The 13155-nt window shown below is 43.1% G+C and overlaps 1 protein-coding gene across 20 annotated transcripts in view; it reads right to left on the bottom strand.

Annotated features, from left to right (window-relative positions):
* PCDH15 (protocadherin related 15) overlaps window positions 1–13155 on the bottom strand; it is a 1259847-nt gene that overhangs the window by 467691 nt on the left and 779001 nt on the right. For all 20 annotated transcript variants that reach the window (XR_005784343.1, XR_005784344.1, XR_005784345.1 and 17 more), the window contains 2 exons: window positions 11348–11467; window positions 4089–4199 (listed from right to left, as the gene is read on the bottom strand). Coding sequence is in view for 17 of the 20 variants with exons in the window: in XM_040454209.1 (XP_040310143.1) it covers window positions 4089–4199; window positions 11348–11467 (231 nt within the window). In the remaining 3 variants the exon portion in view is untranslated. The remainder of the gene's footprint in view (window positions 1–4088; window positions 4200–11347; window positions 11468–13155) is intronic.

Genomic DNA, 13155 nt, shown 5'->3' with positions numbered 1-13155 from the left:
GGTTTTGAATGTACGTGATCTACGTTGTATGACAGTTTACGTAGCATTGACAAAATGATAATAAAAAAACACCAAAGGATATAAAAATGTAACTAGAAACATGTAACAGTCTGTGGACTTCATGATCCTATATAAATATAAAAGTGTAAATTATATAGATGAAAGGGTTCCAGAGTGGCCCCTCCCAGAATGTGTCACTTTGACATGTGAGTTATTGTGAACACAAAGCCCCTGAAACCCTGTGTCTCAGGAGATACTTTTGTCCCTCTCTTAGCCACACAGAAAAATCTCATTTGGGGTATTTCACAGAATATGAATTATTGGAGATACATTTTACCTGAGTGAGTCCTCTGTATGTAGAACAGCCAATTAGCAAACATCTGCTTTTCTTTTTTTTTTTTTTTTCAACGTTTATTTATTTTTGGAACAGAGAGAGACAGAGCATGAACAGAGGAGGGGCAGAGAGAGACGGAGACACAGAATCGGAAACAGGCTCCAGGCTCCGAGCCATCAGCCCAGAGCCTGACGCGGGGCTCGAACTCATGGACCGCAAGATCGTGACCTGGCTGAAGTCGGACGCTTAACCGACTGCGCCACCCAGGCGCCCCTACTTTTCTTATCACCCTATGAACTGCACTGTTTTCTTGTAAAATCCTAGACCCCTGTCCCCTTCTCCTTAGTTCAGAAGGACATATATTTCTGATTGTGCCTGTGTTTGGAATGTCTATGTGGATTCCCATACATATGCCGATTAATGTTGATTTCCTCCTGTTAACCTGTCTCATGTCAATTTGATACTTGGTCTGGCCAGAAGGACCTTGAGAGGGACAGGGATTCTTGCTCCCTGACAAAGACGTGGGTATTCACAAATCAGTAAACATCGAACAACCATCTCTCTGGGACGAGAAGTCCTGATTCGTAGCACTGGTCATTGTCCATACTCACGGTGGCCACCACGGCCACAAAGGTGAGGTCACTGAACTCAGTGTAGGGAAGGGAGCTCACCATCGGTCCTCAAACAAGTAGGAGTCAGCTTTTCAGCTCCTACAATACACTTTTTTAAGTAAATTATTTTATCTAAAAAGTAGAGGCAATGTGCCATTCTTTATCTTGTAGGAAAGTGATGTGCTGTAATATTTTGGAAAACGATATGGCAGTATTTACCAAGATTAAAAGTATATTCCTATACACACATATGCATATACAATTTTTCCCATAGTGATTCCATTTTTAAATTATGTATTTTGGGGTGGTGCCTGGGTGGCTCAGTCGGTTAAGCAACTGACTCTTGACTTCAGCTCAGGTTACGATCTCATGGTTCCTGAGGTTGAGCCCCAAGTCAGGCTCTGTGCTGACAATGCGGAGACCACTTGAGATTCTCTCTCCCTCTCTCATTACCCCTCTCCCACTTGCTCTCTCAAAATAAATAAACATTTAAAATAAATAAATAAATAAAACTATTAAAAGGATGTAGCTCTGACAGCTTTTTTTTATTTATTTATTTATTTTTTTAATTTTTTTTTCAACGTTTATTTATTTTTGGGACAGAGAGAGACAGAGCATGAACGGGGGAGGGGCAGAGAGAGAGGGAGACACAGAATCGGAAACAGGCTCCAGGCTCTGAGCCATCAGCTCAGAGCCTGACGCGGGGCTCGAACTCACGGACCGCGAGATCGTGACCTGAGCTGAAGTCGGACGCTTAACCGACTGCGCCACCCAGGCGCCCCATCTCTGACAGCTTTTAAAAACACCAAGAAGCTTATAATCTCCTATATTTAATATTCCCATTTTATAGTATAGGATTATAATTTATAATAAAAATTGTTACAGATAAATTAACCTTTTCTTTCACTTATTACCAGTTCCAATCCTTCCTCTTGCTAATTCACGCATATCCTAGTATTTCATAATTTTATCCCTGAAATGCTAACCACTTACCACTCTCTCTCTCTCTCAGTTGTGGGCAGTCTAGCAAATTGCATACCAATTGTTCCAGAAGCCTTCAAAAATATTTTAAATTAAACATAAATTCAAATGTTTTTGCTTGAACTTCTTTAAAAAAAAGCTCATTTTACTTGAACTTCTTTTTAAAAAATAGCTCATTTTAATAGCACAAGAAAAACTGATATATTCCACAGCAATCTTATTTTTCCTTAAATTTTATTAGAGATTCACAGTCAAGCAAGAGAAGCTATGTTTTTTTCTTCTCATTTTCACTGTGTAGAAAAACTATTAAAAAAAAGATTTCAGGGTTTTGAGGAGCTCTGAGAGGAACCCCCCAGTAGATATTAGTTTCTCCTATATCTGCTGTTTGCACTCCAATCTCTGCCCGTGGACACCAAGATACTGACTTGAGAATTTGGAACGAAAATTTAGAAATCTGGCTTCAAAACTTAGATCTCTATCTACATATATCTACTATCTACCGACTATATAAAATAGGCAAATTAAATTCATATATATATGTAAATAAATATACTTTTATATAAGCAAATATATTTATATATATTAAATATATAAAATAACGTTAATGTAAATATATATTATATATTTAATTATAATTATACACAAACTTCCCTCCTTTCTGGCAAAATATCTCTGGCTAAAAAGTGGCCATTTAGTGACACCTTATCGCATATAAACTTGTTCGTAACAGCTGATGGAGGATGCTTTCTTTTTTCCACTCTGAGTGGTCTTCATGCTCTGGTATAGAAGTAGAATGACATTGCTTAGGAATCCTTTAAGACACAGGCTGGCTTCAGAGTCTAATAACCTATTCGGAACATGATCTTGTCACTTGCTATGGACTTTTTCAATATTGGAAGCTATCTGTAGCCAGCCCTGTCAGATTTTTGCTGAAATACTAGCTCTATTCTTCTTATTAACAAATTCCTCTCCTCCTCCTCCTTTCTCCTCTTCCTTTTCCTCTATCTCCTCCCCCCTTTCTCCTCCTCCTTTTCCCCTCCTCCTCCTCCCTCTTCTCCTCCTCCTCCTCCCCCTCCCAGTCCCCCTCTGACTCCTCTCCACCCCCTTCCCCAGGTTATCAGTGTGTCCAGCATCAGGAGATGCACAGAACTTGGTGCAATCTAGAGCTGGCTTCCTCACCCCTTTTGCTACATAAGACTTCCTCAGCTTCCTTTCTCTAGGCTGACTCTGTGATCCCAGGCTGGAGAGGGAAGTTAGAAGAGAGAGGACTCTGGGCAGGAGTTTCCTCACAGTCAAAGGATGATCAGCAAACAAGAAGAGTCCTGGTTTCACCCCCTTTCCACCTGCTGGCAGTCAGACCTGAAATGCAGCCGTGGTGTTTAGGGCTGTGGTAGTCACTAGCACCTGACGAACAGGACACTGGGAAAATGGCCAAGTGTCAGGAAAGGGGCCCAGTGTGAGGGCAGAAGAAACCCGGTCCTTGGTGATATACCTGAGGTGCCAAACCAGCACCTGATCCACACACAGCTGGGGCTTTATTAAGATAACAATAAAAGTCCACGTTATATAAGCGACTGGTTTTCAGCTTTTCCCTTCCTGCTGTACATACATCCTGGTTACAGTCCCAGTAGCTGACATCTAGTGAGCAGGTGTTCAAGAAATGACAGCCAAGGGGGAAAAGATTACCAACTGGACACGTCTTCTCTTTCTTTGGCATACATGGCGATCCCCCAGGGAGTAAAACATTCAGGTATTCCACTTCCACCCTGTGAGATGTTTGCACAGAGGGTCTGAGGCAGAGCCCGGGAACCTGCGTGTTTAGTATGCACTGAGGTGATTCTCCTGCAGGTCACACTCTGTGTCACATTCTGTGTCACATTCTGTGTCACAATTTGAGAAATGCTTCAGGGCAAACTAAAGCCAAATTACCGAAGGGTGGGAATGTGACTCAGAGTGAAGGGAACAGTGGGTAGAAACACTCCTCCTGTTCCATTCCATCCCATTCCCCATCTAGAAGAACAGAACATATAAATTTTGCTGTGGGCAGCCTACCCCGTTGAGGCCATAAATTCCAGCGGGCACTCTGTGAGCACTGACACATTTTGGGAGAGTTCTTTATTCCTAAGCTCCCAGGAGGGAAGCGAGGGGGAATGAATACTCACATTAGCTTGGATGATGACAAAGTACCGAGTCTTGTCTTCATAGTTGAGCCTCTTCCTTAACACCACATTCCCAGTCAACATGAGGGGGATTTCAAAGGTGTCATTGGATGTCTGCCAACAGGGAGAGGGACAGAATCAACTCATTTGAATAGAAGATGAATTAGAGAATGCGGTATTGCAGCTGAGTCTCCCAGAAAGTTACAGATAGTAGGTTTATCTCCTGAAAATTGGATGTTGCCTGTAAGCTTCCGATTTAATACTCCTTTCGTGTCTAAAAAGTTTCCATGCTGATGAATGGGTTTTACCAGAGTCATTTGATAACAACCTGGAAACTCGTCATCTGTGAGTTTTTAATGTATTTTTAGGGTTACCCTGGGACACTTCTCAACCAAACTGCAAGTATCTAAACATCTTCTCTATTACCACCATTTGTTTTATCACCCAAGAGCCCCAAGCATCACAATTGGTGATCTCTACATAATATCCCTTTTCAACGTTGTTGTCAGGGAAGAAATGGAGGAGGAGGATGGTGACCTGTACGTGGTTCTGTTAGCTCGCGCATCATTAACCAAAACACGTCATTCTTCCAACCAAAAGAAAGCGCATTCCTGGTACATCTCCAAGGAGAGGAAGAACAAGAACATTTTGGAAACGAGCACAAATGCTTTTGCTTTGAATTTGGTTAATCAGCTGAGCAGCTATTAATCCCTGAATTTGTTCCTTATTTGTTGTATTGTGTTGTATTATTATATATATATATATTTTTTTTTTTATTTGAGAGAGAGGGAGAGAAAGTGGGGAAAGGGGAAGAGGAAGAGAGAGAGAGACAGAGACCCAAGCACACTCTGTGCTAGTGCGGAGCCTGATGTGGGGCTCGACCCCACGAACCGTGAGATTATGACCTGAGCCGAAATCAAGAGTTGGACGCTCGACCTACTGAGCCACCTACGTGCCCCAATTCCTCATTTATTTGAGATAAAATTCAATGACAATGATGGCACAAGAGAAGAAAAATGAAGAGAAACAAGAGAGAAGAAAGCTCAATGTTAACTACTCTGATTTTGCTCATGGGTTAAAAGAGTTTGCAATGTTGGTAATTACAATTTTATGATTTTGGCTAGTAAAAATGCCTGCTTCTTCTCTATTCCACATGCAGTATAAATGTTCATTCACATCATAAAGAAAATATAGGTAGGTTAAGAAAGATGTAGGGGCGCCTGAGTGGCTGAGTCATTTAGGCGACCCACTTCAGCTGAGGTCATAATCTCATGGTTCACAAGTTCAAGCCCCATGCTGGGCTCTGTGCTGACAGCTCAGAGCCTGAAGCCTGCTTCAGAATCTGTGTCTTCCTCTTTCTCTGCCCCGCCCACACTCACACTCCATCTCTGTCTCAAAAATAAAATAAAAACATTGAAAAAAGAAAGATGTTAACAAGGCAGGTGACCATCTTCAATTTACCCTGTATTATAGCCAAAATAGAACCTTTATCTCCTCTATTTTGTATATATTTGTAAAAAAAAAAACCAAATAAACAAACAAACAAAAAGAGACTTTCCAAAGTAGATGTTTATAGGACATTCAAAAATGATGACATAACAGTAGGTATGGCAGACAGATTCCTATGGGAGCCCTCTCTATCCCCACTTCCTGATGGGCATCCGCACCTTTGTGTAAACCCTCCACCTTGAGTGTAGACAGGATCTGTGACCTGTTTGTAATCATCAGGATACAGCTTAGGTGATGAGCTGTCACTCTTATGGCCACATTATGACATATAAGACTCCATGTTGCAAACAGACATGGTCTAGACACTCTCCTTGCAGAAGTCACAGGGTAAACAGCCAAAGAACTAAGTGTGGTCTCTTAGAGCTGGGAGAAGCTTCTAGCCAACAGCAAGCAAGATGCCAAGGGCCTGTGTCTTACAACCATGGAGAAACAATTTCTGACAGCAGCCTGAGTTCACTTGGAAAGAGGTCCTTCCTTAGTTGAACCTCCACCAGAGAACCAATATGCTCAACACCTAGACTACAACCTTGTGAGAGCCTAAACAGAGAGCCCAGCTTAGCTGAGCCTAGAGTCCTAAGTCACAGAAACTGTGCAAACATCAGTGTGTGTTGTTTTAAGACACTAAGTTTGTGATGGTTTGCAACACAGTAGTAGATAACTAACACACTATGCTAATCCCCAAGACTCACCTAAGGGATCACTGGTGACATATAGTAATGGCAACTGATTATCTGCTATGATTGCTGAGTCTTCAACATAATAATTTCAAGTGATATTATATTTGTTATTTCTCTAATATTTAGGAACACACAGACATGAGGATAAACTCAAACATGTTCTTGTGTTAGAATCATCCTCTTTTTTAAAATACAGAGACAAATGGACAACACATGTCCCCTTGGTTTTCAACAATTCCTCCAATTCTCCCTTTCTTAAAGAGAAAACAGCTCGACATAGATTTGGAATTCCAGTGCTTCCGGTAATAAACTGGTGCCAGCGGTAGGGGCGCCTGGGTGGCTCAGTCGGTTGAGCGTCCGACTTTGGCTCAGGTCATGATCTCACAGCTCGTGAGTTCGAGCTCCGGATTGGGCTCTGTGCTGACAGCTCGGAGCCTGGAGCCTGCTTCAGATTCCGTGTCTCCTTTTCTCTCTGTCCCTAACCCACTTGCATTATGTCTCTATCTCTCTAAAAAATAAACAAACATTAAAAACATAAAAAAAAAAAAAAAGAAAAGAAAAAACTGGTGCCAGCAGCAAATGAGCTGATAACTCGTCACCGAAGATCCACAGCCATCAAGGAAATGGAAGCACGTTCTTCCATTGCTATTAAAACTTTGAAATGATTGTATCATTGTTGCTGTTGCCTGATATTCGGGAAGGCCAGAATGGTTGAGAAGCAAAAACAAGTATGTGCCCTTGTCTTCTAAATGTATACTGAAGAAAGGAACTTATTGAGCATTAATCGTTCTGTTTCTATATGGTTGATTATCTCCCACTTGACTCAGTCTTTCCACAAACAACACCTGTAAACTCTGGGAAAAACACAAAAGGCAAAGGATACCAGATACCCCTCAAGAGATAACCAAAGCAGACATACTCTGGGAGATGTCACACACTTGAAAGAAGAGACAACATGGGTGAGTTTGCTGCTTTATGGTAGTTAGTAGCTTGAGGGCCAGTTACAACTCTGACAGAAAGTCTATCTGGCCTGAAGAATCGGGGATAGATTTTGGGACAATCAAAGCTGATGGAAGAGGAGGGGAGGGGCGATCAGAAAGGAGAAAGCCAGGAAGGGAGAGGACAAAATCCCACTTAGAAAGGGTGTTCAGGTCTGTAGGTGAACTCCATGCCACACCTGCATGAGGGAGACTATAATAGATGGACTAAGGAAAAATGTATACTAAATTGAGATTTGAGCTACCCCCCAGAGTTTTTTAACTTAAATCCAACCACGTTCTCTGGTAGATTAAAAACAAACAAAAAAATCTTTTCAGAGGAATATGATAGAATTAAAAGTCTCTCCAGAACATCACATTCACAATGTCCAGGAGAGGGTTCAAAACAACTTGACCAATGATGAACCAGGAAATGTGATCCCTTTTCAAAAGAGGGAGAAAGTCAGGAAAGGCCAATGTCAGGACAAGTAGACACAGATTTCAAAGCAGCTATTTTAACCATGTCTGTGCTCAGAGATGTAAAAAAAAATGCTCACCACGAGGGAAAACAAGAGAAATCTTAGCAAAGAAATGTAAACTTAAAAATATTGGGGCGCCTGGGTGGCTCAGTTGGTTAAGCATCCAGCTCTTCATTTCAGCTCAGGTCATGATCTCATGGTTCATGGGTTCAAGCCCCACATCGGGCCCTGTGCTGACAGCACGGAGCCTGCTTGGGATTCTGTCTCTGTCCCTCCCCTGCTTGCTCTCTATCTCTCTCTCTCTCTCAAAACAAAACAAAACAAAACAAATAAATAAACATTAAAAAAATAAAAATAAAAATGTAGAAAATTTAGGCCTGAGGATTATACTAGCTGGAAAAGAAGAAAAAAGAAATAGACCACTTGACACATTGGACAGATTCATTTGGAAACCAGAACCCCTGCTGTCATATTTCTATTTCTTCAGAGAGAAGGGAAATCTAGATTTGAATGTGAAATTTCATGGTTTTTAGATATTGGCTCAAAAAGTATTTAAATTAAAATGTGGCCAAACAAAATGTTTGTGAATTGAATGAAACTCCAGGTCATTAATTTGTGATTTCTGCTAGTGATTAACATAGCGTCAGTTGGAAGACAGACAAATGAAAACCCTGAGAGTTTGAATTAGAACAAACCAGTCTACACTTTTACCATTACCATACCCTGTGGGACTAACATGAAAGAAATCATGACTGTGGCTACAAAAGCCAGAGGTGCCACGTTTTCAGGTTAAATCTATTTGTAATACAATGTTGTTCTGAAATGGAGAAATCAGTATTGGAATATTATGGTGTGAAGTTTAAAGGTGGTTTATCTCTGTAAGGATATGGCTGGGTCAATGCTTTCTCCCCCCGATAACCCTAAGGTAAGTGCTCGTGTGGTGTCTGATTCTTTTGTCTCACTGAATTAGGCCCATGGCCAGAGGATGTCTTTATTTATTCCACAGTAGTGCCACCTGGCTCAAGTACGTTCTTCTCATTCTGTAATTTGGACACTGCATGTGGCTGATGGGCATACCCAAACTACAGGTAGTAAAAGGTACATATTATGTTTGACGGTGAGCTCACGAATCCCTGAAAGGGGGGAAGACTGCAGAAGGAATTACTGCGTGGGTAACAAGGAGTTTCGGCCTCACAAAACTTCTAAAAGACGGCTCCTAAGTAATGCATTTTTTGTCTCACACTATTTCTAAACCTTGGATAGTTTTTTTTTTTTTTTTTAATGTTTATTTATTTTTGAAAAAGACAGAGAGAGACAGAGTGTGAGTGGGGGAAGGGCAGAGAGAGAGGGAGACATGGAATCTGAAGCAGCCTCCAGGCTCTGAGCTGCCAGCACAGAGCCCAACGTGGGGCTTGAACCCACGAACCGTGAGATCATGGCCTGAGCTGAAGTTGGACGCTTAACCAACTTGAGCCACCCAGACGCCCCAGGATAGGTTTGTTTTTAATGCAGTGTGATAATCCTTTCCCTAAAATCCATGGCCTGGCTGTTCCATTTTTACAGCTTGAAGAAGACAAGTTAGGAAACAGCCTTCATAAAATGTAAGCTAGAAACACAACACACACATACGATTAATTCTTTCAAAAACCTAAAGAGTAAGAAAGACAAACAGTTCAAACATGGGGCGTGAAGTAGCTGCCTGTTCCTACTGTTAAGGGAAAGCATTTCTCTTGTCCTTTTTTCCTCAGTTCCCTCTTTGATCGTGTCCACTCGATTTTTTGAGCAGACCTTCCTACTTACTGTCCTTCTCTTTCGCATTCTCATTACTTCCTCACTTCTCTGTCTCATTGCCTCTGCCTGCAAACACGTGGAGACATACATGTCAGGGGGTGAGACAAACACACAAAAACCATCCAGTCCCTTCTTAGACCCTGCTAGGCCCAGGGGATTTTCTGTTCTCCATTTTTGTTCCCCTAATGTTTACAAAAGTTTAGCATGAGGACTAAACCATTTTATCAGGATGCAGTGGAGACAGGGTGGAGCCCATGCTGACCTGAACCCGGTCCTGACTCCAGGGCTCAGAGGCACCAAGCAGAGCTGGCCAGCCACACACCTTCGAGCCCAGCTCCCTCCTACCCACCAACTGAGCTTCCAGAAGGATACAGCTGGAGGGGGCTATGCTGAGAGAAACAAGTCAGAGAAAGGCAGGTATCATGATTTCACTCCGGTGGAATTTAAGAAACACAGCAGATGAACACTGGGGAAAGGAAGAAAAAATAACACACAGCCTGGGAGGCAAACCAGTAACAGACCCTTAAATACAGAGAACAAACTGAGGGCTGATGGCGGGGAGGGGGCTGTTGGGTGGGGAGGATGGGCATTAAGGAAGGGACTTGTTGGGATGAGCACTGGGTGTCGTAAGTTAACTAACTTGAGAATTAAAAAAAAAAAAAAAAGAAAGAAAGAAAAGAAAACGAGACTGTGCTTTCACGACTCAGAGTTCTGAGGGTAGATTTGGGAGGTAAGTCCTGTCGGCCATTCTTGGTCTCTACAAGCTCAATGTTTTTGTTTGTTTTCATGTTTGTTTAAAGCTTATATGCCAAAACCATAATTTAAAAGTAAAGACAGAACATCAACTTCCACACCTTTCTTTTTCCCAATATTAAACATAAAGGAGAAGTAGTCACTGAGAAAATTCACTTCAGAAGTGCTGTGGGGCAGCCACGGTGCCCTGACAACCCGTCTGGGCTGAGAGGAGGAGGAAGACAGAGGGCGGTCATGCCAGCCCAGGCTCAGGTGGCCTTTATCAGCGTGCTCTCTCACGTACCAGAGTGGGGGAAACACTCTCACAGCCCCATGGGAGACGTGGTGCAGAAATCCCACGGTCTAATAAAAACATAAGTAACTATTCTTTAAAAAGACAAACGTGGGGCACCTGGGTGGCTCAGTCGGTTAAGCGTCCGACTTCAGCTTAGGTCATGATCTCGCGGTTGGTGAGTTCCAGCCCCGCGTCGGGCGCTGTGCTGACAGCTCAGAGCCTGGAACCTGCTTCAGACTCTCTCTCTTCCTCTTTCTCTCTGCTCCTCCCCCACTCACACTCTGCATCTCTCTCTCTAAAAAATAAATAAGCATAAAAAAGCCAGTGTCTGGCTCACATTCTGTCCTTCTCTCTCTCTCTCTCTCTCTCTCTCTCGCTTGCTCAAAAATAAGTATTAAAAAAAACAGCTTTGTCCCTTGTCTTCCTGAGGCTTCACTGGTGGAGAAGGGGCAGTGATGTCACTTTGTAAGAGCCACAAAGCACACGCATCACACTGGTGACGTCATCCCCGGTGGTTTATTTACGATGCTTAGGAGTCTGCACACATAATGGAAATGAGGTGACAATGGCATATTACACCTATAAATATTTCTAAATTGTTATTTCCCAAGCCCACCAAAACCTTCTTAAAAGTTTTAGAAGTATACCACAAATAGTTAAAAGACTGTAATTCTGGGATGGCTGGTAAGAGCAGGAGGACACTAACGTGGCTGGAGGAGCTAAGGGTTGTGACAATATGGTAAGTGCCAGCTGCAGTAAACATCCCTCAGAGAGTCCACACTGCAGGTGGGGGCTGACATACCGGGTCCTCCGGATTGTACTGGATGACGTATTCTATCTGCCCATTTGGTCCATCATCTATGTCTGTAGCTCCGTTGTCTCCTGAAAACCCTGTAAATATTGTGGTGCCGACCGGAGTGAGCTGAAAGTAAAACGAGAAAGACACGGTCACTTCTCATTCATCCAGGGCACAGCAGAAGTGTCCCAGCACCCACCCAGCCTCTTGTCACACAAAGGAACACAGGAGGCAGCTGTCCACCGCCAGAGACCTGAAGCGTTTCAAGACAACACTTGCAAGCCTTACGTGGGAGTTCTCGCAAAGGCTGCAATTTCCATCATCACGGTCCCTGCTTTGGGTGGGAAATAAAAGGCCCTCGTTCAGCGGGAGCACTTGTGGACCAATCGATCACCGTCAGCATCTTAGGCCCTGTGGAGAAAACATATCTGCCGTTCCTCCTTTAATAAAAAACCTCGATGCATTAGGTCATCGACAAGCTGGAATTTAAATCGTACGAAGGAGCTGGCGACTTCACGTTAAAATCAAAAACCAGTTCAGAGACACCAATGAAACGACACGCCTGTGGAAATCTGAGGACGAGAGGCTGGGGACAGTGGTGCCTGGCCCATCAGAGGAGGGAGAGGGCTGACGGCTTCTTCTGTCCTTGCAGGGTGTTGGCAACACTGCCGTGTATTTTCATTTTGGATGAAACCCAGGGATTCCCTGTTATTTTCCATGACCTGTGGGGTACCTCTGTACAGGCAGTGCATTCCTATGCCCAGACCTTCCAGTCCTCAGGTTTTCGCTGGAATCCTACTCATTACTTACATTTCAACTTAACTAGGTATCACCCGCTCCTAGACTGCACCCAACAGAGCATTCTCTGATGGGCATCTGAGTCGGGAGACCTTCTTGCTGTGCTGGCACTTATTACTTTATCTCCTTCATCGCCGCACTGAAATAATGTGTAAATGAATTTTGTCAATAAACAGACCTCTTTGCCTCTACAGAGCAGAGGCTTTTACTTTTTTTTATTTTTATTTTTAGATATGTCTTGGTAGTTGTTCAATGGGATTCTCTCAATGGAGAAATTGTATCAGAGATTGAGAGAAAAAAAGGGAGTTAACTCATTTATTTCTGTTTTCAGTGGGTACGGATCCAAATCTGTATGGGGATCCACAGGTCACGGAAATGAGAGAAGCCTGATGGCCTTGGGGGTGAACGGAGAGGCACATACATTCTGTGAACTGGTAGCTGCAACTCAGCCCCAACAAATTCTTCCCATAATGGAATATGGTCTTCTAATATTCTCATTTTATACGAAATGTCTTGGTCCTAAGGTTGGCAATAGATTCTAGAGAATTGAACTATGAATTAGAGGGGCCAAACAGAATATACTCATGGTAGACAGGGTCCCTCATGTCCCGAAGCCACGGGCACAGCATCCCTACTGAGGGGAAGGAACAGGAGGTCGAGGAACTGGGCCCATGTGCCCGATGTTGGAGACCCTCACACCAGCGAGTGGGCTGGTGGCCGGGGAGCGAGAGCTACACAGCGAGTATGTTCTGGAACAATCACAGCCTTCGTGTGTCATCAGCCCTGCCAGCCCAGTCAGTACGCACTGAGGACAACGTGTCAGAACACTGATTGCTTGTACCAATTCACTATTACTAAAACCAATTAGTTTTTATTTTTAACACGTTTTTTAATGTTATTTATTTATTTTGTGTGTGTGTGTGTGAGAGAGAGAGAGAGAGAAAGAGAGAGAGGACACAAGCAGGAGAGGGGCAGAAAGAGAGGGAGACAGAGAATCCCAAGCAGGCTCCCTGATG

This window comes from Herpailurus yagouaroundi, unplaced genomic scaffold, assembly GCF_014898765.1.
Source record: "Herpailurus yagouaroundi ecotype Mexico unplaced genomic scaffold, PumYag 211, whole genome shotgun sequence".
NCBI lineage: Eukaryota > Metazoa > Chordata > Mammalia > Carnivora > Felidae > Herpailurus > Herpailurus yagouaroundi.
Note: the sequence above shows the minus strand (reverse complement) of the source record. Positions and strands in the feature narration are given on the sequence as shown.